This window comes from Diadema setosum, chromosome 11, assembly GCF_964275005.1.
Source record: "Diadema setosum chromosome 11, eeDiaSeto1, whole genome shotgun sequence".
NCBI lineage: Eukaryota > Metazoa > Echinodermata > Echinoidea > Diadematoida > Diadematidae > Diadema > Diadema setosum.
Window position 1 is genome coordinate 16,221,489 of NC_092695.1, and position 27,939 is coordinate 16,249,427.

The following is a 27,939-nucleotide window of genomic DNA, read 5'->3' on the forward strand; positions in this document are numbered from 1 at the left end:
TATGTGTAAATATTGGCATTTTTGATTGGTCAAATCTTTCCCCTGTCTCTTGTCATCCAATCAAAGATGGTGTTATTTATCATGTTTAACTTCCGAATGCGCATGCGCAACAATATACGCAATGGCGAGTACAGAGTGAGGGTGTTCTGAGGAATCATGGGCGAGAAAGTTACATGAAAATTTACTGTCTACACAGCTTCGTCGACAGATATGTAGATATTTCGTAAGTAATACTTACTTATTATATTGATGTTCGTTTTTACAGAGAGTAACTATGTGGAGACTGTGAGAAACTAAACAAAAGAAGTGATCTACTTCTCTACTCGAACTGTCTAACAGTTACTAGTCATGCTAGCGCTAGTAGACTGCACTTGTGTACCTTTTCCGTTCAGTACGACGTCAGCGTAGGCTTGTGTACTTCGTTTATGAGTGCAGTGCAGTGGTGAGCCGAGTTCACCAGTAATGCGGTTCGTCGCTTTCCTGCGCTGCGCGGTGTGTTGTTTGCATGCGAAGAAACGTGACGGCGGCTGCCTACAATATCAACAAACCCACCCGGTATATACGGTCCGCGTGTTTCTGACCCGTCATGCCCGTCCCGCCCGTACCGTAGGCCCTACAAAGTTCAATGAAAAGTTACACCATGCACCAGAGAGGATACGAGACCAATTACAGGAATGGCATCCCATTTTTCATTGACTAGACTAGTGTCATTAGTGACATATATGATAAGAGTATAACGTTAGACTATAGTTAGATAGAATCTAGATGCTAGACAATCAAGAGCTCTAGATAGAGGTAGGGTAATGCACTTGTCAATTGAAGTCCCGGCCCATGGGTACCCGGGGATGGCCAGGACTTGCAACCAAGGTGGGCGGGGATTTCAGCATTTTTTTCGCCCGGGTGGGTCGGGAATAGACCGGGCTTCGTAGGGGGAAATTCACTTAATTTGCCCCCGTGGGCCGGGGATGTACTGGGGTGTTGTCGGGGGAAATTCAATTATTTTGCCCCGGTGGGTCAGGAATGGACCGGGGTTTGTCGGGGGAGATTCACTTATTTTGCCCCGGTGGGTGGGGAATAAACCGGGGTTTGTCGGGGGAAATTCGCTCCAACCAAATGGCAGGCATTTGGGGCGGGAATTTTGGCCGGGATTGAGTCGGATTTTGCTTGAGAGTTGATTATGACTTGTACCATTTCCAGTACGGTAATGTGACCATAAATTATTTCACTCGATTAGCAATTGCCCGCTATTGAGGACTCCGTAACGTTGCCCAAAAGTTGCGTAAACGCATGAATCACGTAAAGAGCCTAGCGCGAAACATGCGCGATTTGCGCATTTCATGAATTTTTCTGACGTGGAACTGGAACCTTCGATCGTATTGTCCGCGGATGTGCGCCGGATCGGCGCTTTACGCGATTCCATGCGGGCGGGCTCGGTCACACTGCCGAAAAGTTGCGTAATCGCATAAATCACGTACCGGTAACTAAGAAATTTGGTTTTGTGTGCTTGTCCGTCGAGAATTTTACCATTTTCGCTGATTTACGCAATGAAAAATCACCGATGAATTGCGCAAGAACTACGGAAAGATCACGCAAAAATATAGCGCCACAATCATACGTGAGTTGTTAGTGATACATTAGTGATTCCTCGATCAGTATTTCGTGAGTATTTACCATGTTCTGTTAGAGATACGTAGGCCTACGCCAATATTTGTTTTTTCAGTGATTTTCAGTGATACGTAGGTGTTTCAAGCGCGAAACATGCCTCATTATTTATAGTCTGCTTTTTTGTCAGTGGAGAGTCGTTGGTGAACGCGATAGCGGCAACATTTTTGCGAACAATCGCTGATATTCCACGCATATTTCGCGCATTGTTCGCATAAGAACCACGCAAACTACGCAAAAATTACGCAAAACAGCGCAATACTGCGTAAAATTTTTACGCGAAGCCGAGTTTTGAGCTCCTCAAAACATGGAACTGCGTAAAGTGCCGATCCGGCGCACATCGGCTGACAACTACGAAGGTTCAAAATTGTATAGACAAACTCATGAAATGCACAAATCGCGCATCGTATCGCGTAAAATAAGGCTCGAATTTCTTACGTGATTCATGCGTTTACGTGACTTTTGGGCAGTGTGACAGGTCCTCAAAAGCCAGGTTTTTGAGCAGCTCAAAACTCGGCTTCGCGTAAAAGTTTACACACTTCTAGGCAGTATTGCGCTGTTTTAGTTTTTACGTAATTTTTGCGTAGTTTGCGTTGTTCTTACGCGAACAACGCGCGAAATATGCGTGGAATATCAGTGATCGTTTGCGAAAATGTTGCCGCTATCACGTTTATGTGCGATTCATACCCAGTTAATTGTGATAAAGCGTAGATTATGCGTGATTTTCCGAGGACCTCTGTCGTCAGGCGTCGCGCACAATCACGAATTCGCCCTATTTGGGGCCTTTGCGTGCCTATGCGCTGATTAGTGATTTTTGAGTGATATTTCCGTAGTTCTTGCGCAATTCATCGGTGATTTTCATCGCGTAAATCAGCGAAAATTCTCAACGGACAAGCACGCGCAAAACCAAATTTCTTGCGTGATTCACGCAAACTTACGCGACTTTTGGGCAGTGTGACCGGGCCTTGAGGGTCGGGGTTTGACCGGGGATTTCTATACAAATATGCCCGACTTGTCGGGGACTTGGCCGGGGATTTCTGCACAAATATTGCCCGGACTGTCGGGGAATTGGCCGGGGATTTCAACTTCAATTTTGCCCGGCCTGCCGGGGACTTAGCAGGGGATTTCGGTGAAAATTTTGCCCGACCTGTCGGAGACTTGGCCGGGACTTGGCCGGGTAGTGTAACATGCAAAATTGCAAGTGGGATGCAAGTCCCCGGGTACCCATGGGCCGGGACTACAATTGACAAGTGCATAAGGGCACCAGTATTCGGTCAGCCCCCGGTATTCGGTCACTTATCACTAGTCACCAGCCAGTAAGTTCAACTGTCACAACACACGCAAATCACATTAATTCACATAGGGTAACATCCCCAGTATTCGGTCACTTAGGCTTTTTTGCAATATTTTTCAAACTAAGATAATACATACATACATCATATCTACAGCAATGTATGTGAAATATATCAAATTTCTTTAATCTCAACTTTCATTTTGTTAAATATCTCACAGAATTGCGCAAAATCCCGAAATATTTCACCTTGAAAATTCCCCAGTATACGGTCACCGGCTCCAGTATTCGGTCACGCGATGTGCGCGTTCAAAGTCAATGCGTGTTCAAAGCAGCTGAAAAATGCGCGCGCGTGCTACCTTGTTGGCGCAAAATTGCATCGGGGACATTGCGGCGACCGTTGGTGACCGAATACTGGGGCCTCGGCACTTGCATTCAACCCTTGTACGTTGGGACACTGTATCGGCACGTACGGAAATTTTGTTTTTCTTTTGCGTTTTTGAGGATACCATTACACTCCAAGCTTGCGATAGGCGAAAAATCCCGCGAGAGAACGGCGTATTTCTCGATTTTTAGCGCTTTTTCGGCTACCCGTACTCTTAAAACTGGGCCTTATCCGCCCGCGCTTTTGGAAAGTAGCGCCGATTCTGCACTTTTGACGGTAAAATTTGGGATTTTGAATGGATTTTTGGAGGGGGCTAAGGGAGTTTCCTGTTGTGAATGAGTGTGCAAGTATGTGAATTAATGTGATTTGCGTGTGTTGTGACAGTTGAACTTACTGGCTGGTGACTAGTGATAAGTGACCGAATACCGGGGGCTGACCGAATACTGGTGCCCTTACCCTACTTGCACACTCATTCACAACACTCCAGGAAACTCCCTTAGCCCCCTCCAAAAATCCATCCAAAATCCCAAATTTTACCATCAAAAGTGCAGAATCGGCGCTACTTTCCGAAAGCGCGTGCGGATAAGGCCCAGTTTTAAGAGTACAGGTCGCCGAAAAAGCGCTAAAAATCGAGAAATATGCCGTTCTCTCGCGGGATTTTTCGCTTATCGCAAGCTTGGAGTGTAATGGTATCCTCAAAAATGCAAAAGAAAAACAAAATATCCGTACGTGCCGATACAGTGTCCCAATGTACAAGGGTTGAATGCAAGTGCCGATTCCCCAGTATTCGGTCACCAACGGGTGCCGCAACGTCCCCGATGCAATTTTGCGCCAACAAGGTAGCGCACGGTGCACTTTTCAGCTGCCTTGAATACGCATTGACTTTGAACGCGCATATCGCGTGACCGGATACTGGTCGCGGTGACCGTATTCTGGGGAATTTTCAAGGTGATATATTTTGGGATTTTGTGAAATTCTGTGTGATATTTAACAAAATGAAAATTGAGATTAAAGAAATTTGATATATTTCACATGCATTGCTGTAGATATGATGTATGTATGTATTATTTTAGTTTGAAAAATATTGCAAAAAAGCTTAAGTGACCGAATACTGGGGGTGTTACCCTACCAGCAAAAGGCTTACTTTTATAATGTACGTACATTTCTTACCTTATTCATGCGATATGTTCACTTGTTAATTTCCACTTTTATCCCATGTAGTCTTGAAAAGACGTTTTTCTACGAGATCATCTCCATATACATTTACCTCCCGTTCATTCTTTGGCTTTCGATGCAACCTTTGCGTGGCAGTTTATGCATTGGCGATATGAATAACATATGAGAGTCGCGATGATATTAGCCTTTGAACCAGGCCCTTTCGCTGCGCGCTGTGTAGTGGCGAGCGAAAGCCCACACCAGCAGCGAATGATCGGGCGCCACACGATGTCGCGCAGGAAGAGTGCCTGGTCAAAAAGGCTACAGTGCTACTGACTCGCACAAGCGCAGAGGTTTCAAATCCCGTCTTGGCAAGCAGTTGTCGATCTCGGAGATCCCTGCTGACCGAATCATTTAAAGTCATTGATTTAGACAGATTTAGACAAAAATGGACTAATACGTTACGCGTATCCTCTTGTCAATAATTGGAATACATTGGTAAGTATTCAAATTGATGCATTTTTTAGCATATAAGGTTAAATCTAACTGCGATATTATGCCTTTCCAGATCCAAAATCCTAGTCGCAGTTAGGGTGGAAGAAAAAGTTTTAACGTTAGTTTTCATAATGTAACAAATTTTAGATCCATGGGTTAATTAATCTCACACGTCACAACCAGGGTCCATCCAGGACCAGGTAGATTTTATAACTCCATGTCATGACTGTGTCCATGGAATTGGTAGGTAAATGGATGTGGACTTCATCTTGAGGAGTTGTTCAAGGTGTAGAAACCAGACTTTAGCTGAGGCTCGTTGCCACTGTCATGCGATCTGCTGCTATGCCTGCTGCGATCTTATCCCATCAGGCTGGTTACTGTAAAACGAGGAAAGTTCGCGTGCATTTTAATTTCGCAAGAGCCAAGATTTGCGAAGTTAAAATGCACGCGAAAGTTCTTGTTTACACTCTAGACATTCTATGCATTGAATGTTTAGAGACAACTCACAAGAATTTCATGCGGCGAAAAAGGCCGTTGGCTCCAATTCACTAAATTTTCATGCCATGAATATATTGTGTTTTACAGTATTATTGATAATGTGCGCCATTGCACATTCCGGTGCTAGTGTACTTTCACACCTCCTCATCAGTTGATCTCCAAATATGCACTAACTCACTACAAATATTTGCATAGAGACCCAAGTCCAGTAGAAATGAAAATTTCAGCATTTTGACACTTTTACACTTATCGGAACGATCTCAACTTGTCTGCTCTGCGATAAATGTGTTGCACAGGAGCTGATGGCCTAGCACGGTATCATACAACTTACAAGACACATTCAAGGCACAGCAGTGAGTGCCACGATTGCATACCTGCCAACTGTTCAGTTTTAATCTGAATGTTCAGATTTTTCACTGAAAGAAAACGCTTTAATTTCAGTGTGTTCTGATTTTTGGAAATATCTGTTGATAGTAAAGTATATGAAATTTATGAAAGATCAGATTTTTGAATAATTTTTCTTTGCTTGTTCAGATTTATTAAGTCTCAGGGTTAGCAGATATGCGATTGTTCTGAATGTAGGGATCTCATAGCAATCACAGCAAGTTTTTCTATGGTATCTTCAAGAAGATAAACTTTTTTTTTTACCCTTTCCTCAGCTTGCACTAATTCTTATGGTAGTGATCAATTGACGTTTGGGGTTGTTGATTGTTTTTTTTTTTGTGTGTGAATGAAAGAAGATTGTGAAAAATGTGGTTCATAAGACAAGGTTGAAAGAATATAAAGAGGAATGATGGGAAAAGGGGGAAAGGAAAAAAGGAAGTATGCTTAAAAGGCAAACCTGGAAAAATGAAACAAAGAGTTGACAAAGTAGTACCAAAGTACACTTAAAGATTGCAAATTAAAAAAAAAAAACCAGCACTTGGTTAAATAATAGAATGAAAGATGAATCAAAACTGAATAAAAGCAAAGATGAATAGGATGGTAAGAAAGAATTACACAGGTTGAAAAGGGAAAAAGAAAGGGATACATTAGAACGAAACATTAGAAAAAAAGCATTGAAGAGGAAAGAAAGGAAAGGTAGATGGAGGGAAAGATAACCCATGAAGGAAACAAAGAACAATGAATAAGGCAGAAAGTAAGATTGAATGGGAAATTGAGAAGGTTAGACAAGAGGAAACCCACAAAGAAATGATTGATAGGAAAGAAAGGGAAAGTTAGAAATACCTGAAATGAAAGAAGAAAAGATAAAAATGAAAGAGAAAGATACAAGGGGTTGCAAATGCGTGCTCAACCGCTACTGCGAGACTTGCCCGAGGAAAAGGGAAAAACAAATTGCAGCTATTGATGCCATTTGATGGTTTTTCATTATTGTAGTTGTTGTAATTGCTGTAGTAATTTAAGTGTTTCACAGAACTTGAAAAATGAAAAAGGCAGTCTGTTTTTACAGCTTAATGCTAAATATGTGGGAGTTTTTGTTTGAAGTGTCATTCACTATTAAAAATCACATTAAAGTTCTTGATTTTGTATACAGTACCATTGTGTTGTGTCACTTTCATTTGTTTTATTCTTTCTTCATTTACATGATTTCTATAGGCAAATCTGAGATCTTTTAGTAGAAGATGACACTACTGTATAACAGAGATGAAATTTTTGATTTATTACACAGAATTTTTATGATACAAACAAGAGAAATGTGCAGCAGATTACTGTCCTTTGCTTCTGGATTGGTTTATAGACTGTTTGATGGCATGCCAAACTACCACCTGTCGTCTCGCTCTTATCAGGCCACTGCCCCTGCCCGTTGTGTGATCGACACTTGATTCCAGACTCACACTCATACCCACATTCCTGTCTCGCCCTGGATTGCCCAGACAACTCTTCGCACCCCAACCTTCATCAGCGATTTACTCGCTTGGTGAGTATGGGCTAGAATTGGCCTTATGCTGAAGAAAAAGCTGGTGGAGAAGTAGGCAAGCATGGCATCAGCAGCTTTCAATCCCCTTTTAATTGACCAGGACTGTAGTAATTAGAATGCCTGGCCTAAGGGCACTACAAATGGTAATGTTAGTCCAAAGGGACTTTGAACCAGGAACCTCAAGATTGAGATGCCGTTGTGTTATGCACTGAGCCACATCAGCTCCTTATGCATTACTGATAAAATGAAAGCGTATCAGCCTGGAGACATAGAACCATTCCCCTTCCCTTACTTACTGATGTGATACCAAGCTGCAAGTTTTCTATTCTACACTTGTCTCTTTTTTTTCTTCCAAATAGAACACAAATAGAGTTAAAAATCGAGTTAAAATCTTGGACATTTTCTGTGCATGTTTCCATCAGCATTTTAGAGACTACCCATAAATCCCAGTGAATAGTGGTTCTAATTTCATTTCGGGTTTTTTTAAATATTTTCTATTGTCCATAAAATGGACACTCTTTATGAATCAAGTGGCATACATAATTACACATACGTAGAGCACACATTTCAAAATGAAACACAGAAGATAATATAACAACACACATGCCATTAATTTATATATGAATAACACAGAAATCTTAACACTCAGTAACAAAAACAAAATAAATCCATGACATCAAATATTGCACCCATTTCTTCTAAATAAAACCCACATGTCTAGGCCTAAATAAATATGAAGCAATATATCCAACAATATAATGAAAGATAGTTTTGCCAGTAAATGAAATTTTGGTCTGCTGTCAAGATTGTTGGCACAATGGTAATGTTTCTTACTGGTCCTCTGCCCTTGGGGAAAATGCTCATTTTGTATACTTGATGTGTCTTTGACAGACCCTTGGTGCAGGAGGAGACTTTGCATCCACACACAGCCCAACATTTCCTCATTCAGACATGGCACCGAAGCGGAAAAGAGGAACATCCTCAGCAGAAGACATTGTGAAGAACAAGAAATCAAAAGACGGGTAATGATTTGTCTTGTTGTACTTTTCTCCTTTTAGTTTGTGCAAAGATAACAGATCTTAGAAGTTCTAGTGGACAATGAAATGTCTGTTTAGTGCTAGTGAAGACATGGTGTATGTGGACTGTGGGCTAGTGTATAACACTCGCTCACTTCCGCTCGTATGAATGACTTCAACGGCACTCTGTTAGTCTGGCTTCAGCATTGTTGATTTGTAATCCTGTGCCTTAACAAAATGCAAGTGTCTGGTATTCTGTCTCTGATGAAAACCTTGATACTTATGATTTTAATGTTTGAGGTTTTAGCTGTCTTGTTTACCTCACTGGTACCCAACTATACAAAGCCTCATATCTTTTCTGCCTGCTGAACTGCAGTCATTGGCCATTGTCACTCATTTAAAAAAAGTAAAAAAAGTAAAAAAAAAGTTTAAAAAAAAGTAAAAAAAAGTAAAAAAAAAAAAAAAAAAAAAAAATGATTAGAGATACAATGTATTCTATAAGCAATTCTGACAATTTCTTTTAGAAAAAAAAAAATCTGCCACATACATGTAGTAGCCTGGCCCTAAATGCTCATAGAATTTTTGCAAATGACATATTTGTTGGAGTAACAAAAATGTTTCAGAATACTATTCACTGAAACACATAACTGACATATAGCTAAAACATTGGCATGTGATGTTGTCCATGCATGCAGTCCTGCTAGGTATTTGTGGTGTGTAAGTCCTGGTCATAGGATAGCACTTGATGAAAAGACACATAGGGCCCTCACAGACTTCAGCATGCATATTTCGATGGAATATATTGGAAATGAAACTTTTTCATAAATTAACCATTTTTTTTTTTTTTAAAGGATGTGTACAAGAGTACATTCAATCCTGCAAGCCACTGACTAAACAGTAAAAGTGTAAACAAACTACAGATATCTTTTGTCAACTGCAGTTCTTTAGTGTTTGGTGACCATTGGACTGATATTATTTCAGGTTCATAACACTAGTCATGTACAAAACCCTCAGTTCTTACTTTATCTGTTTCTTACCATAACTAATCATCTTTACAACTCTTATGTGTTTTCAATCCAGCATAAGGAATTTTCTCCATGCCAGCTCTTTCACCGCACATGCACATAGATCTCCTTTCTCTGTGAAAAAGTGTCAGAACTGGTACAGAGACTACATTGACTCAGACACAGATTCAATAGGTGAGTGAAGTCTTTGTCCATCTTAGATCTCTAGACTTAAAAGGCAGTACCCCTTGTGAGGCAGAGTGCTTCCCTTACTATAAAATGTTTCAATATGCTTTTTTGATAGAGTGATTAGCAACAGATGAGAAAAAAATTGTTGAAACAGGACTTACCTGAGAATGATCAATTTATTGTTTTCTTTCGTTTGAACCATTGATTTTGTCACTTTATTTTGGGGGCAAATGATTTACAGTCCACAGGGATACAATATATATTTATACATATGGAGTGTGTATTAAAAAAAAAATGTATGTTTGTGTTTGTGTACATTGTAGGTGTGCTACTTATGTATTTTTTTTTTTTCTTGGTCACATCGGCTTTCATATAAAATTTGTCATGGAAGCCCACTTTCAAAAAGCATCCCAATATCACTGTGAGTAGATCACATTATGTGCAATTTCACTCCAATATTTTTGCAGCCCACATAATTCATTCCACATTTGGTTGGTCATGTTTTGCATGGATTATGTATATTCTGTCTTGACAACAGCAAATCCAACTACGTCTGTATAAGTTAGCAATCATTGTCTTTGTTTAATCCATATCACCAGGTCCAGAAGGTATGGAGAAATTTTGTGAAGACATCGGAGTTGAGCCAGAGAACCTGGTAATGCTGGTAATAGCATGGACTCTAGATGCCAAACAGATGGGTTTCTTCACACACATTGAGTGGATGAATGGCATGACGAAGCTACAGTAAGACTAAAACTGATAGTTGGCATTTTGTTTACCTGGGATATGATACTTACATTCACAGGTTATAGTTTTCATCTCCTTGTCCAGTGCATCACAGCTTACTTTTATTGCAATATAAAAGAATACAAACAAACAAACAGACAAATGAATTAACAAACAAAAACACCACAAAACATTCAGTAATTGTGATCATATATGGTCCAGTTCTACACTCTCAGATCAAAATGAAGTGTTGAGTTGCTTGACCTACATTTCAAGGTCAAGTAATGTAACATGAAATCAAGTTATGGCGCTTTTAGTCCAACTTCCCCTGACCATGGCAGATGTGAATGGATTGTGAACCGTTAATATAGTGTCAGAAGTTATGTATATGTGCCTCCTGTAGTCTTGATGTGTGAAGTCATGTGATACAAACATGAAGATATTCTGCCACATTTGCTTATCTACTCTATTTAGAAGATTTCATGAATCCACGTGGTAACTTACATTTATAAAAAGAAATGCTTACTCATCATTTTCTGCTGAGAAAGAACATTTTGTTGATTGCATTTCTGTTTCACCCTCCTTTTGTTCATTTGATAGAGTTGACTGCATAGAGAAGCTGAGAGCAAAACTTGACTCACTACGTTCCCTCCTTGATGAGCCTCTCACATTCAAAAAGATCTACAGATATGCCTTCGACTTTGCCAGGGTGAGTTCCCCGAGCTGTTCTTTACCAAAATAGTAGTGGTCATAAGTTTATTTTTCAAAAAGATATAAAGTTTTAACATATACCATTCATTAAGTGGATTCTTTTGGCAGTGAACATCTGATGTAATAGATATTGTGATAGATAAAAAGTGCTCACATAATATAATCATGTGATGTGGAGCCCTGTAATAATTCTGCCTTTGTATTCCCTAATAATACCAGTACTGTAGTTTATTTGTTACATGGTGTTCCACCTGTCAGTGTTTAGTTGTTGTTTCTCTTCCTGTTTCATGAAGTACTTTCTCAACGTGTATTAGCATGTGGAAATAGTTTGTTTTTTTCCCCATGGTGTGCTTTGTTCTTAACCCTAACTAGGCCGGGGTGGGGGGGGGGGGGGGGGGCCTCCGAAGGCCCCCCCTTCGACGTTTCGCGCGATGTATCGCTAACGCGTAAAGCTATCGCCGCGACGTTTCATTACTTTTTTCTTTCAAGTCTCCCGCATCTTTTGACACCAAATTTGCATTTGCGATGCCCGGATGCGCGGTTCCGAAGTTGCGCATAAATATGTATGTGCATGTCAGACCAAAAATTGCTCAAAAACGTGAATTTGTGTACAATTTCAATGCAAACTGTGCTTACAGGCAAATTTCATAAAAGCATGATTATTTTGGGGTTTTATTGATTAAAATCAATTAATAACCTATTTTCTCGTTCGAAACAATGTTTCATCGAAAAAACAATGAAAAACATAAAGTCGAAAAAACAAAGAAATACATAAGAAATTCAAAAAAACAATAAAATACTTTAGAAATTTTTTCTGATGGTACAATTTTTTTTCTCTTATATTTGCTCAGGACACTTAAAAGAATATTTACACAAAAAATGTGCCCATTTTGAGCTTTATTTAGTGATTTATACTAAATTGTTTGATTTCATGCATCAAAATGCATAAATTAGCATAATTTTGCATAAATGATGATTTTTTTAAAAAAATTAACTTCGTGGTACTCTAGATTACATCATAGGCAATGTGTGTGCCAATTTTCGTCGCGGTCGACGGCCGAGATCTGGAGGGGGGGCCTGGGAGGCCCCCCCCCCCCCCCCCCCCCCCCCCCCCCCCCCCGGCTCTATGATCTACCTAAATAGCCCGGGCTAGTTAGGGTTAAATGGATGTATAATGTCAGTAATTTCTGAGGGTGTTGGGGAGGGGGGTTATTCCCTTTCAAGTGGTTTTGACAAGTATTGAATTTATGCGAAGACTTGAGCAGAGACCACATGCAGAGATATCAAAGAAACAGTGCATTACATAATGCTCTTGTCATATAATTTTTTTCCTGATCTCATTCTATTTCTATTTCTTGTCTGCTTCCTTGTACTCACAATTATATCACTGCCTTTGCACAGGACAAAGATCAGCGAAGTATGGACTTGGAAACAGCAAAGGCAATGCTAACTCTACTGCTCGGTCGACAGTGGCCGCTGTTTAATCACTTCTACCAGTTCCTTGAGCAATCCAGGTATAAGGTCATCAATAAGGACCAGTGGTGCAATATTCTTGAGTTCAGTCGGGCTATAAGGGCTGATCTCAGCAACTATGACGAAGATGGAGCATGTAAGTTTTCGGTTTTATTTGTCTTAATGAATAATGTAGTCACTGTAGATTCCTGGCTGGAGATGATACAAATCTACATGTTGTCAATACACATACACACACAAAGACAGAAACTCCCTGACATGTAGTGTATATGCCATATATTTTTGTGAATTTTATGAGTCGGTTGCTATATGCATACTAGTATTTAAAGACACAAGAAGATATTAACTGTTATCCCGACACAAATTCATTGTGGGTGCATACATATACTGGTACTCAGTACACAGTACATTAACAAGGTGCGTGATATTCCAGTTTAGTATGCCCAAGTCTTAACGCATGTACTAGTGTTGAGAGATGCATGCACGTCCCAATTTCCCCATCCATTGCTGTACTCCATAATCGCGAATTTAACCGCTCACAAAATTGTTGGGAAGTCCCGATTTGCCAAAAATTAGACTTCCTAAATATATGGCATATACACTACTGAGGGGTTCGTATTTGCTGTTCATAGATGCAATAGCAGTTTGAATGATTTAATTTCTTGCCCTTATATTCAGGGGATTGAGACAAAGGAGCTTACCATGATTTGTTTGTTTTGCTTTCTAAAACAAAAACAAAATGAAGCATGAAAGTTGTGTCCACTTCTCTGAGAATTCTAGCTGAGGGATCCATAGACAGTGTGTGCCAGAATTTGACACCTCCAACTCAGATTTCCAGTGCCATCTGTGGTTAAGGGTTTCACAGAAGGGGTATGAGAGTGATCCTTAGGGAAGGCTTCTTCTTTCAAGCATGAAAGAGAGGAATAGAGTGAGGGGATGATGGTATTTGCGGGTATGCAAAATGACACACATACACACAAAAAGTTCGTGTTAAAGGGATGATACAGTTTCGGTTGAGATGGGGCTTCAGGTTTCCAACCTTTTTTTTTTCTCATGATTTTTGGTTATAATGAGAAACTTCTTATGAAATGTGAAAGAGCATATAATTCAAAGAATTCAAAGTTTATTTGATGAAAATTGGTTTTGAAATGGCTGAGATATCCAAAATAAAGTGATTGTAATAAAAGGTGGTACCCACCTTTTATTAGGATCACTATGTTTTACTTTGTTTTGGGATGTCTCAGCCATTTCAAAACCAAGTTTCATTAAATGAACTTTAATCCTCTGAGAATTCTATGCTCTTTAACATTTCATAAAGTGAAGTAGCTTCTAAGTATTTTTCAAAAAGTTAAAAGCTGAATCCCCACCTCAACCAATACTGTACCATCCCTTCAATGTATGTTAGTGTGGAATAAATTGCCAGTATGCTATCAGCTAGTTTATTGCTTATGTACCCGGTATATCATGTATTGTGGCCTCTCAATGTATCTACCGGGCATTTGGTAAAGGTATTGAATAAATTCTCATCCTCGATTTCTTATGAACATTGGTGTCTTCTTGTCTCACCCTAGGGCCTGTGATGTTGGATGAATTTGTGGAATGGTTCCGGACGCATCAAGTGGGATCAGCGTCTGCTCTCACATAGCCAAAGTATGAACAACATGTGATGAGCACAACTCAGTGGACAACAGTACAAACACGATGCTGTAATGATATAAAGTTTCCTTTTTATTGAAGATGCCTAACTGCCAAAAGTAAGGTAGATGCTTCCATTTGTTGTCAACTTTGATACAAAAAGTAATAATAATTTGGAAAAAAAAAATTACAGAAATTGAAAAGGTGTGTGCAGCAATGGGCATTAGCGAATGTGAGCAGAACTCCTGAAGCTTGCTTGTGTGAAGGAGCAGCAATTCCAGCAGGCAAGTGATCTGTGGAGGGTCTGGTGGTGCTAATCCAGTGGATGTGTTACCATGGCAGTGCTGTTGAAAAGCTATAGGTAATGTCATCCTCTTGAGCCCCCCGAGCTGCTCCTCTGTACAGAGTCTGACGTCCCCTCCTCAACTCATTCACCACTGGTGTTCACAGAAGTGCTGTCTGAAGGAAAGAAAAAAGTGCTGCTTGCTAGATGTCGGCAAGACCAGCCAGGAACACCCAGTGGGGGAAAAGGTGGCGCAAAAGGGAATTCTTCCATTTTGATGGCATAGGCTTGAAATGACAGTAGTACATGATGTGATGTTTTCTGGCTGGCAACTGTCAGTCAGGAGTTCAACTCAGTGACATAGATATACATGTCAAAATAAAGTTGTATGCTGTTCATAGAGCACAAACTTCCATTAGTCCTAATGGCATTCAGTGTGTTCCAGTAAGAGAGACAGAGGGGCATCTTAGAGTTGCTTCTGTGTTTTATAAAGATGAACAAGATTCACAATGACAGTGTAACTTATTATACATATATTATCTTGTTAAGCTCACCATTTCATTTAAAGAGAGAAAGTATTAACTTTTGCTAACAGACCTCTTACAAAGTGTAAATTTCATGTTTCATGTTACCATGATGAATATCTAATACATTAATGCATGTATCATCATTACAACATCTATCAAGAATTGAATTGCATAGAATTGAATTGCATATATATGTATAGTCATAGAGATGAACCTATAGTGAGAATGGGCTGCTTTGAAACTTTAAAACACGAATCAGGTTGTAAGTGGGTAGATATTACAGTACTCTTTATATCCATTGCTCTACATTGCAAAATAGGAGTTTTTGTGTACATATGACTTCCTCTTATAACAAGCTCTGGCACAGGTCCAGTAGTCACTGCAAAACCCCATGTCATGTTGGTGTGAAGTCTGCTCAGTATGGGTTGGCTCTTTTGCACTGGTGAAGCAGTGCACTTGCTTTCCACAGAAGTAAATTTCCATTATAGGGTTGTAGTCTCACGTGTAAGAGCAGTTTGAACTTCTCAGTATCTCTAAATAAGTTGCCATGTTTTAAGTTTGAACAAATTTCAGCTGGTAACTGAGCAAAATTTTACAAAGCATCAGTGCTGTTTTGCAGCTGTAGACATTCTTCAAAACAACTGCACTGTTACACTTTCTTGCTAAAACATACTAAATGTGATTTCTATGTGTTTTTTCTTTAAGAAAAAGAAATAGACTATCAAAATTCACTATATGTAAATATATGAAATTGAATGCGATGAGCCACCAAAAGGGTTTATATTTGCTTCCTTTCAGTTTCTGAAATCTGCTAATAAACTGCGGTGTACATGGACTTGTGCATACCATACTTTGTGCTGGATATGTAAATCAAAACACTATGCCTGCACTGCGCTGAACAGGTACACAAAGTGAGTGCGGCATATACTCCTTATATGATTATATTAAATGGGTTAGTCAAATACTAGTTAGTGATTGGCTAAACACAGTCATGTGATGGAGGCACATTGGTTATATTCGCCCATGGGCAGAACATTTTTGTAATGTTCTCCCATGGGAAAACATTTTCACGCAACAAATGACAAATGATATCAAACGATTGATCGATCATATTTTTCACGCAATCGATAGGATAAATTTGCCTATTCCATACAGTGTGAAAAAGCAGATGACCAATCATTGTAATGCGTAAGTGTGATTTGAAGGACCCGCGCACAGTGAATTTGGCTCTGCGCGATCGATCGAGTGCGTTGTGCTGGTGGTCAGGCACAGGTCAGGTACCAAACGTTCCACCCTCAGGGTTTGAAATGCTATTTCGGGAGGCTATATGTCCCTCGACTTCGTCTCAGGACTTATAACCTCCCTCAATAGCATTTCAAACCCTTCGGGTGGAATATTCAGTATGTTCCCTCCCCCGCCAGTTATCATCTATATAATCATCATTGTTCCATTGACGGAACTGCTGTGTGTACAATGCGGCATTCACCGCCTGCAGCACCATGCTGTATTGGAGAATACCCAGGACTCTCGAAGAGTAGGATAGGGGTTCAGTGCACACGTCCTGCATCCAACCAGAATCACATGTTGTACCCATCTGCACTCTTGACCTAGAGGTGAAGATAGGTATATAAGGCAATGCCAGTGGAACTGTTCATTGCAAATCCCTTCAGCAGAACAGTTTTTGACAAGGCAGTTCTTGAATTGAAATATGCTGTATTACTTTTGGTATGTCCACCCTTTGCGACATGTATGTGAGGTTTAGGTTTTCCAGACACAGTAATTTCAATGATGCAAGAGGGAAAGCAGGGATGCTGGGAGATGAAAGTGAGTCTTGTATTTGTGTGTGCTGTGTATTGCCCATTTTAACAAATGCTGCCAGCTGTCAATATCATATCCAATCCTGACTGAAAGCCTTGAATCAGTTTCAGGGAATCGCCAATCTATGAAGAATTTCTCAAAGCTTTAATACAGGTTATGTTTTCTGTGTCGGTAATTGTTAATGACACACCCTGTGCAGCGTATGTGAACCAATATATGTATCTACATGTGAACAAATACTCTCGACCATTCAGAACAAAATGAAAACAGTTTCCCCAAGAAATGTCAGTGACATTGCCAAAACTAAGCTTAATTTCAAAGGCTGTCAATACATGTATGATTTATATGCATTTGATGAAATCACAGTTGTAAGACGATTTTACTATCTGCCCACTGTGAAATTTCTCAAGAGAAGGTAAATGGCTTGTGGCCCAGGTTTGCTTGTTTTAAGAGGAGTCACTTGTATAAAATGTCTTAAAGTGTGATGGTGTCTTGGCACGGAGAGGAAAATCTCTCCAGTCTTTAAAGACCTGGTAGAGTGAAGATACATTGTACCATGGAGTGGGAAGGCTGGCCCAGCTCGGATAAATTTGAGTATCCCCATAATGAATCGTGTTCAAATTCATCACTGATCTCTGTGGAAGTAATACACATAAAGCTGAACAAGCTCGACTCGAGTCGAGCGCTATCAATGAGCATATGCTTGAATATACATATGCACTGACCCATGACTGATCAGTACCCCAGTGGGCAGCAAATGAAGATCAATTCTATCGGACCACCCATGCTTCCGCACACTACCTGGTCCTGGCCTGGTCTACAAGACTGGTGTGCAGAGACTGCAAAGAGCTTTCATAGGGTCATTCACACTTTGGTTGAATAAATTCATGTACTCAGCTTATACTTAACAAATTTTGTGAGAAGTCTGACACAATGTATCGTCAAATCAACAATATATGTTACAGTATCGCCTCCCTGCAATACAAATGCGATTTATTATGTCTGCACAGTGAAGGTAGACCAAAAGATCAGTTTGTATTTATCGTCAGGGATATGTCCCGCTGAGACTACGTCTGGCTTCATGGAATCCCTCTCCTACACAGATTGAAGGCTCTCATACCCGATACTGTAGGGGGGGGGGGGGGGTGCTCTGCCCACAGAAACCAATGTGATTGGCTAACAGATGCATTCACCGATGATCAGTTGTTAGCATGCTATCAACATGTTATTAGTCATTTTGCTATTTGATGGCAAATTTAACCACTCACAGTTTTGCAAAATACAATATTTGCTGTATCTAGGGTACCGTTTGAAACAAAGATCCAGCTGAATCATATGTAAAATTACCAATGCCTTTACCATGCCAAATGACTATTTGTGACAGTCAGTGAAAGCAGTACATGTATCTGGTTTTGTAAGGTCAATTTATCCAATTCCAATGCTACAGGACATCTGCATAATGGTATGAAGAAAGGTTAACTTCTGTCATTATCATGGTTGTCGGCAGATCCCAGAACCATCTTTGTTTTGTCTTTGTGACCTATCACAATAACGGCCTAATAAAGTCACAAAACATCATTTACAAATTTTCATATTTTTATTTAAAATAGCTATTCTCCAAAATATAAGCCTGCAAAATACAATTCGGCCCATTTCATCCCAAAGCTTACTTCAAAAGTGGTATGGTTGAGAACATCAGATCGAATTCAAAGCATCGAAGTGACATTCTTCATAAGTACTGAAGAATTTTAAAGTCAAAAGCAATTTTTAAACTTTGAGATTCAGACTGGATAGTCACAAGATATCAAATGTTGATTTTGTAACAAGTATTCATATTCTTATCTTACAGCCAATCATTATTTCTGCAGTTTACCTGGCTCTAATGTCTTTGACTTTATTGGGGCACCATGTTGACAAGTCAAGTACAATGTAAATTCTAGATAATGTAAGTGTTGAAATACTGTATGCCATCTTGTGAAAGACAGACAGACAGACAGAGAGAGACAGAGAAAGAGGGGAGATAAGCGATGCATGCAGTTTCCCAGAAGACGTGCGAGATTTGTTTAACTAGAGAACTGTTTTGTGTGGGTTGTTTGGGTCCCCCCCCCCCCCCCCACCACCACCACCACCACCACCACCAATCTTCAGAGTCGGTTCTGCCAATACAGGAACCTAATCATTTCCAACTTTGCACAAATGAGTGTTGCTGTATTGCTAGTGTGAATGACTCTATGTAGAGTGATTGTGTACTTTGCAATTTTTTCCAAGACATCATTCATCTTGCAGGGGAAGCTATGTATGATGATAAAACTCAGGGAGATAAGCGCGTTCAGAATCAGGTCTTATTACACTAGCCGATGGTTTGTATGGCTTGGGTTTTGTTTTTGTTTTTTTCCTTTGATCACTGACAATCTCTGAAGCCCAAAATGTTAGTGATTATTCCATCTCTTATAGAAAGGAATCCCCTCTACAGAGAGTTCTGATGTAGCAATGTTCTGAAGAAAAAAAAATGATTATGCAATTACTTTCTTTGCCCAGTCTATCAATTATTAAAGGCATACAACAATACTTATATAGATATATATGTATACAGTATACTCAAGACTAGTTCGTTTACACAATTATAGCCTTAGGTCTTCAAACACTGCTTCATATATTCATGATGTTTCATGAAGAGAGATGCAATGCCGGTTTCAAATACCAAGACTGGTAGCAATGATTGACGTGCTTACAGCTGATCAGTAGTTGCCCAACTGTTGCCTATGAAGCTGCACTATTGTACAGTTGTTGTAAATGCTTGATGATACAAAGTCATGTGGACTCTTATTTTCCATACAGATGTCGTCGTCAGATCATTTGTTTGAATTGAATAGTGTTAGATAACGGATCCACCAGCACCTCTTCTGACATGTACAGAGGGCATTGAATGACTATTGTGCTGCCCTCATACTGTATCTACAAATTTGTAAATTACATTATATGTCTGTGTAGGACATAGAACTATCTTATGTGTCACGCCAGTTGTACAGTGCATATTTGTGACTCATACAGATGGATTTCTTTTTCTCTCAAGGAGAAAGATTTAACTCACAAGAGCAAAGTGACCTGACCTGAGGGAAGAATTGCAGTACATATGAATGAAGCGTTTGATACTCATACTCGTATTACGAGTAGAAAAAAACAACAAACAAACACAAACTCAACTCTGAAAATCTTCATTCCCCCCCCCCCCCCCAGCTAGCTCCTCCATCCCATTGTCGTGAAATACCATCATTAAATTCATTAATCTGAGATTGACAAGAGGCTTTTGCCAGGGCAGTATTGTATCCCTCAACCCTCAGTTGTGATGGTTAATGAGTGATACTTCTACAAGATTTTTTTAATTTTTCATTTTTTAAAAGAAATGCAGGCACATTCAGTTGAGTACGTGCTGAGGGTACATTTCTGCAAAGCGGAATATGGAATCAAGAAAAGTCTGTTGTTTCTTATCTTTTTTTTCTTCTTTTTTTAAAGAAATTACCCAGGGGTCCCCTTTGAATTCCAGTGCAAAGCCATGTTCATATGTGATGCAAACTCAGTAGTACAATTTAGCAAGTTATAGTTCAGACCAGTATCGCATTGAAGATGAGCACAACTAAAGACAGCATACATGTATTTCTAAGATAGTCAAACAGCTGCATTAGTCAGGAATAATGTGGCGTGTCATGTTGTGACTACCTGCAATAGTGCTGTTAGCAACCTCAAGACTATGCTGTACCATACACTCCAGTGTCATTCACATGTATGTTATCGTAGATTAGATTATGTACATTTTCATCAACATTTAAAGATCAGATGACTGACAAGCATTCTTACATACCTGCAACGATTTGCAGAAAGACCAAGATTATCAGTTCTTGCCATATTCCCACTAGACATGGGCATTGATTTGAAGGGAAGTTGTTTATCAAAAGTGATGGCTTACAAATAAATTTTCCGTTGTCAATAATAACTTGCTCTGTTCTCTGTGTCATGTGATTATTGTGAGATGTATGTCATGCGTTTGTGCTCTGTCAAATTAATGTGGATTTTAGAGGAGACTACATAACATAATGTATACTTTTTTTTAACCTTTTGAAACTGCAAATCCAGCATTTTAACCCTTTTCCCACGGGGGGGGGGGGGGGGGGCATTTTGAATTTTTGTTAAGAATTTTTAAAGTTTTGGTGTTGGAACCAGTGGATGAGGAGACTACTTAAGTATATGACGTGTGTGGACAACAATAAAAAAAAAAAATGTATATAAAGAAAATTCAACATGCTTTCACTTTTCTTGTATAATGAAAGAGCACTTGACTAACCGATTTCAGAAAGCAGGGGGAATAATTTCTACCCTTAACATAAATGTCAATATGAAATTGATGGAATGTATAATTTTCATGAAAAATGATTTTTTTGGGGTGGAATTCCATTTATACACTTGTATTTTCTTTATATTGTTGTCCCAATCATAACCTCTTGTAGTCTCCTCATCCAGCAGTTCCAACACCAAAACTGTCAAAAATTAATAACTTTTGCATCGATTGTCCGATTTTCCCCAAACTTTCACCGATGTGTTCAACTAATGTTGCTGCTTTCACTCAATCCACATTTCTCTTAGGGTTTGGGTTTCCTTTAACATCTTAGAAAATGTTGTAGAAACAACCTTTTACATGTTCTTGTTACATTAAGATCATTTTTTTTAATTAAACACTTTTAGTGTTAGATTTAACATTCAAAAACTATTGGAAAATCATTTCCAAGCTTGGAGGTGTGACAATATGAAATTGATGGAATGTATAATTTTCATGAAAAATGATTTTTTTTGGGGGTGGAATTCCATTTATACACTTGTATTTTCTTTATATTGTTGTCCCCAATCATAACCTCTTGTAGTCTCCTCATCCAGCAGTTCCAACACCAAAACTGTCAAAAATTAATAACTTTTGCATCGATTGTCCGATTTTCCCCAAACTTTCACCGATGTGTTCAACTAATGTTGCTGCTTTCACTCAATCCACATTTCTCTTAGGGTTTGGGTTTCCTTTAACATCTTAGAAAATGTTGTAGAAACAACCTTTTACATGTTCTTGTTACATTAAGATCATTTTTTTTAATTAAACACTTTTAGTGTTAGATTTAACATTCAATAACTATTGGAAAATCATTTCCAAGCTTGGTGGTGTGACAATATGAAATTGATGGAATGTATAATTTTCATGAAAAATGATTTTTTTGGGGTGGAATTCCATTTATACACTTGTATTTTCTTTATATTGTTGTCCCCAATCATAACCTCTTGTAGTCTCCTCATCCAGCAGTTCCAACACCAAAACTGTCAAAAATTAATAACTTTTGCATCGATTGTCCGATTTTCCCCAAACTTTCACCGATGTGTTCAACTAATGTTGCTGCTTTCACTCAATCCACATTTCTCTTAGGGTTTGGGTTTCCTTTAACATCTTAGAAAATGTTGTAGAAACAACCTTTTACATGTTCTTGTTACATTAAGATCATTTTTTTTAATTAAACACTTTTAGTGTTAGATTTAACATTCAAAAACTATTGGAAAATCATTTCCAAGCTTGGAGGTGTGACAACCTTTTTCATTTTAAATGAACATTTTAGAAAGTGTACGGATCAAGTGTTGGAATATCATTATGTTAGATAACACTCCAAAATGTAATGTGCAATTAGCAAAGACTTGCTTTGGTGTAGTAGTACATCCTCACTTTATTGAAGAGTATCAAACAACAGTAAAGGAAAAAAAATCATTGAAAGACGTAACCACGCAAGAAAAATACCAGTGTCATTACAACAATAAATTGCCTTGGACAAGATTTTACATGCGCCTTAGAAGCTCTGCAGAACTTCATCGCCGTTGTTGTTTGAGACAGGTTTTGTGTCATTATCCATGCTGGGTATATTGTACTGGTACATATTTCACACAAACGATTAAAAACAACAACGACAACAACAACAAAATTTTGAAATAGACAGGTTTGTTTAATTACAGTATAGGCATGCTTTTGAACAATTTTTTTCTTATGATAATTTCCTATTTTTTTCTTCTACAAAAATTAATGTTTAAAAGAAACAACTCTCTCCGTAACTATCCAACCCGCCAACATGACGCTTATCATCTTCATTGTACGAAAAAAAAGAAGAAAATATTGTATACCAGGGCTGAAATAATGAAACGATCTCCCCGCAGAAGTCACATGTTGTTATTAATCATCATCCTGCACTGATCCTGCTTGCATGTGTAAACTATGACAGCATTTATTGAATTAGAATTTTAAAGGGATGGTATATAGTTTTGGTTCAGATAGGGATGCAGATTTCCATCTTTGTGTGTGTGTGTGTGTGTGTGTGTGTGTGTGGGTGTGTGTGTGTGTGTGTGTGTGTATTTGTGAGATAATGAGAAACCTCTTGAAACAATATGAAAGAACATAAAATTCATAGAGGAATTCACAGTTTATTTGATTAAAATTGGTTTTGAAATGGCCGAGATATCCAGAAAAGCTATCCTGATAAAATGCGACAGGCCACGACTGTTGTTTTACCTTATTTTTGGATAACTGAGTCATTTCAAAACCGATTTTGATCAAATAAAATTTCTAAGGAGATTACGAGCCTAAGCATTGAAGGAGATGTTGCCGCTACTGCCGCGACTTGTGCGATTCGAACCCCCCCCCCCCCCCCAAAAAAAAAAATCAACAACAACAACAACAACAACAACAACCACCCCTAAAAATGATTTGCGCTCTCACTATAGGCAGGCGACTCCAGAGAGACGCTCGGGATCTGTCTCCACTCTCCAAACAAGGTCACAACTATATTTCACCCTGAAGTCGCGGGGACGTCGTTGCAACGTCTCCAAGTCGGTTTTCTCAATCCTCTTCGCAGACAAAAATATACTCTCTGCGATATCATGCTCGTGACTGGTCGCGGAGACGTCTCCGAGACTAGCTGGAGACTGGAAAAAGTCTCTGGGGAAAAAAAAAATGGCATGTTCGATTATTTCACAACTCCCCAGAGACCCGACTGGTTTCCACAAGAGACATCGCGGAGACGGGTCGAGGGCAATTACCCCCTGGACAATAATTACCCCGGACCCTTCCCCTGATACTATCCCTAATCCTAATCCTGAACGTAATCCTAACCCTATCCCAAACTCTATACCCTAAACCTAACCCTAACCCTAATTTCCCTAATACGCTCGGAGATATTGCAATATGATAGAATTCAGGTTCGTACAATCCGAAGTTTTGTTAGTACACACCTTCTTTTCATTTTCGGATTAACGAACTGTTGGAATAACGCATCGTATTTCATTTTAGGATTAATGAACCTTCAGAATATCTAACCTTATCTCATTTTTGGAATTACGAACCTTCGGAATAACGCCACAAAAAAAAAAAAAAAAAAAAAAGTAGAAGAAGAAGAAGAAATCGGAGGAACATACCCATTTTCATTTCCGGATTGACAAACATATTATAAAGGTACATGGAATTTGTGTGTTTAGGAATGATAAACGTTCGGAATAAAGAACCTTATTTCATTTTCGGATTAACAAACCTTCGGAACAGCAAAGACCACCCCCTTCTCATGTCCGGCGGAGCGTTTTCAAAAGTGTGTGTGGGGGGGGGGGGGGCACTTCCTGGTTTCATGAGCTAACAAGCCAAAAAAAAAAAAAAAAAGAAAATCTTCAGCGCAACTTCTGGTGCCACTTCCGGGTTTCTTCAGCTGACAAGCGAAAAAAAAGGTCTTCAGCCCCCAAAATAACCTTACCGCGATCACACTTCAAATTCTCTATCTAATTATTTATTTCTAGTGCCACTTAGGCACTTCCGGGTTAAAAGAAAAGAGAGAGGGCCCAAAGTGGTGGCACCTTATATACTCCTTTGTTTGGAGCAACAAAAAAAAAGTGTGGGGGGGGGGGGGCATTCCGCTGGCCATGCTTCTTGAGGCCCCTATAACGTGTATATGAAAACCTCACATTATTGCACTCATGATGTCAATATTGCTATCATAGCAGCCGTTAATTTGCCAGGTGCGTGTGTTTTAGTTTTTCTCCTATATTGCATTTAAGAAAACTTAATCATACCCTCGGGTATAGATCATTGTTCTTTTTTCTTTAGTTTGATATTTCATCCATGCTCCTCATCTTGTTCTTCACACCGACGATTTTCACCTTACGTGCTGTAAGGCTTGGCACTAACTTTTTCGTTTGATGGCCCTTACATTTGTTAACCCTAACTGCACTGGGGGGAAGGGGGGGGGGCCTGGGAGCCCCCCCCCCCCCCTCCATACTTTTGGTGATTGCATCGCCACCGCTGGGAACTTCGGATTCTCGCTTCATGACTTTTTCCCCTGAAGTCTTGCGCACATTTTGATACCACATTTGTCCATATCGGACCTACCTAGGGGGTGTTATGGGCCAATTAGTATGCGCATGTCATTAAAACGGCTAATCGCTGCATATGTTTGTGTACAGTTACATACTGTCAATAGACCATGGCTTGCATTACTTTATAAATTTTGCTCAGGAATTGGTTTTCCGCTTGGTTCATGCTTCTATATTGTTCTGAAATAAATTGGGCAAAGTTTAGACACAATGATATACATAAGGAATATAAAGCAATGGAAAACATAAGAAATAAAAACAATACAAAACATAACAAAAAAGTTGTTTTTTTCTCTTTTTTTTCTCTCTCTCTAAGGGGGAAATTGAGTTTTTATCCACATATTAGATGATTCAAATAACTCTTATCCTTCCACATGATTTACTGGGCACTCTTAGAAAACAATAGAATACATAACAAATGTAAACAGTAAAAACAAAAGAAATAAAAACATTGGAAAAACAAAAGAATAACAGTGATATTTTCACTTTTTGAGACAAAAAACATGATTCTGTAAAGTTAATTTCAAAAATGTTTTATGAGTATGGCAAATAACTTGTTTGATTTTTCTCACATTTCTATACTTTTTGTATTCATTGATTTTTCTTATATTTTGCACGCAAAATCACATATAAGCTAATTTTTATTTTAAAAATCATAAATTTACATAAATTTGCATAAATTATACTTCAAGTTTACAATATCAGGGACATTAGAGTACAGTTGAAAAGTATGGTAGTGCCCATGGGTCCTGTAAAAGGATAATTTTACTTCCAGTTTCATTTTAGTACGTCATACATTTCAAAAGTATGCAAAAATTCATAAGTAGTAAGTTTGCATATTAATAGTTTATGCAAATCTGTTGTACTTATAAAAATAGATAAGAATTGATTTATTTCACATTTGGGAAACATTATTCTTCATTATTACACAGTTTTCATGTAATTTTGTACTTGTTTAGGCTGAAATTATGAAAATATCCCCCAAATGCATAAAACACGCATTATGAATAATTAATTAGCTAATTATGCAAAAATATTGCATAATTGATTAAAATGAATTACACTATCTATCAGCATGCAAATTTTCAAGTTCATCGGACATTGCGTTTCCGAGATCAATGGGGGGGGGGGGGGGGGGGCTCCCAGGCCCCCCCCCCCCCAGTATTTTCATGGAGCCAAATAACCCAGTACAGTTTAAGTGGCCCGACAATGAAATTTGGTGGCCCGAAGAAAACAAAGAAAAACAAAAATTATATGAGTGAATTAACAAGCATTAAAACAATAAAATGGAGTAGTATACCATAATGTGAATATTGATAAGTATGACAAAATACGTCATATATACGTTCTGCGACTAAGAATCAAGGAAGGTATTATAAAATGAATTCATCATTCAATGAAACATTAGAATTATCATAAACCTTGATAATTATTTCATACCTTGGTAATTATATGAAATTGGCATGTAATATGATGAAGACACTCAATGCCAATGATGCATTCTATGTTAACTAATAATGACGACAACGTGCATAGTGTCTTGGAAAATTATGTTTATGGTTCAATTCCATATCAGAGTATATAAGTGAACTAAGTTCACTACATTCTGTTCTATTCTTTTTTGTTATATTCGATGCACCTTTTTTTTCCATTGAGAAATATATTTTTAAACTTCGAATGACTGTAAATTGAAATTGAATTTTCCAGATGCTAAGAGGGAATCGCCAGGGTCGACAAGAGCCGACACGTAGTTTAAATTCATGTATAAATTTGAATGGCTGGTATACTTATATGAAGGTATTCAAATGCCAATAAGTAGAAGGATCTATTTTATGTTAAATATAATCATTTCAACGCGTGCATATTGTCATGGAAAATATCATACACCTGAAAACATTGCTGGAAGTGCGAATTGTATATTTGCCTGTTCATCAGGGTTACACAGATAACTGAGTACTTAATTATGTTGGATAAGGTCAAATCTGGACTTGTCTTATGAAGAGTTCGATGACCCAAATTAACAGTTTGGAAATATTGGGGTACAATATCAGTGAACTCCACAACCAATAATCAGTCTGCAATGATATGCAGCTAATTGAAGGAGGAATAGACTTGGGAAGAAGAAGAAGAAGAAGAAGAAGAAGAAGAAGAAGAAGAAGAAGAAGAAGAAGAAGAAGAAGAAGAAGAAGAAGAAGAAGAAGAAGAAGAAGAAGTTAAAGAAGAAGAAGTTAAAGAAGAAGAGGAAGATAAAGATATAAACTTCAGTCTGTTTTCCCACGTCCGACGCGATTAAAAAAACAAAACAAGACAACAGCGACATCGAGCTTCCACCTCCCTGGTCTGAGTACTGCTTTGTGAACTTAATTTTATAGGCCTATAGCGCCCCTACCTCGTAAAAAAACACGCATTTGTGGAATTTACATGCAATGGTGCAGGTCGGTGGTCTGTGATTGAACACGATTTTGAACGATTTGAACGGGGCGGGGGGGGGGGCATCGTTTGATGCAGGGACCTTGATAACGCACTTCCCCTCTAAGCTCTCTTTAATGATCTCTTGTACGATCCTCAGCGTTGTAAGCGGCACTAGGCATTTTGTTACCTTACGTGCATTGTGATTCGTCCCTATTACGTATTGGAGCGTTATGCGTCCAATGGTGTACAGCGATACACAGATTTACACTGTACGTATCAGTCTCATAGCTCAATTCACACATTAAAACTATAGG

At 38.8% G+C, this 27,939-nt stretch overlaps 1 protein-coding gene across 3 annotated transcripts; it reads left to right on the plus strand.

The window, feature by feature from the left end:
• Positions 1-114: 114 nt before the first annotated feature.
• Positions 115-20,777, plus strand: LOC140235054 (DCN1-like protein 4). Of its 3 annotated transcripts, none has more exons than XM_072315090.1 (8): positions 115-223; positions 7,225-7,404; positions 8,296-8,426; positions 9,501-9,619; positions 10,213-10,357; positions 10,940-11,048; positions 12,452-12,659; positions 14,095-20,777. In XM_072315090.1, the coding sequence occupies exons 3-8, from the start codon at positions 8,356-8,358 to the stop codon at positions 14,166-14,168; spliced, it is 726 nt and encodes a 241-aa protein (XP_072171191.1). In that variant the 5' UTR covers positions 115-223; positions 7,225-7,404; positions 8,296-8,355; the 3' UTR covers positions 14,169-20,777. The 3 variants fall into 3 exon arrangements, with proteins under 3 accessions (XP_072171191.1, XP_072171192.1, XP_072171193.1); XM_072315091.1 differs by having other exon boundaries at positions 129-223; positions 7,274-7,404; XM_072315092.1 differs by lacking the exon at positions 115-223 and adding an exon at positions 448-555.
• Positions 20,778-27,939: the final 7,162 nt, after the last annotated feature.

Coding starts and splice junctions, on each gene's coding strand:
- LOC140235054 (XM_072315090.1), top strand. CDS start 8,356: ATGGCACCGAAGCGGAAAAGAGGAACATCCTCAGCAGAAGACATTGTG. Junction 10,358..10,939: donor AATGGCATGACGAAGCTACA/GTAAGACTAAAA, acceptor TTCATTTGATAG/AGTTGACTGCATAGAGAAGC. Junction 12,660..14,094: donor CTATGACGAAGATGGAGCAT/GTAAGTTTTCGG, acceptor GTCTCACCCTAG/GGCCTGTGATGTTGGATGAA.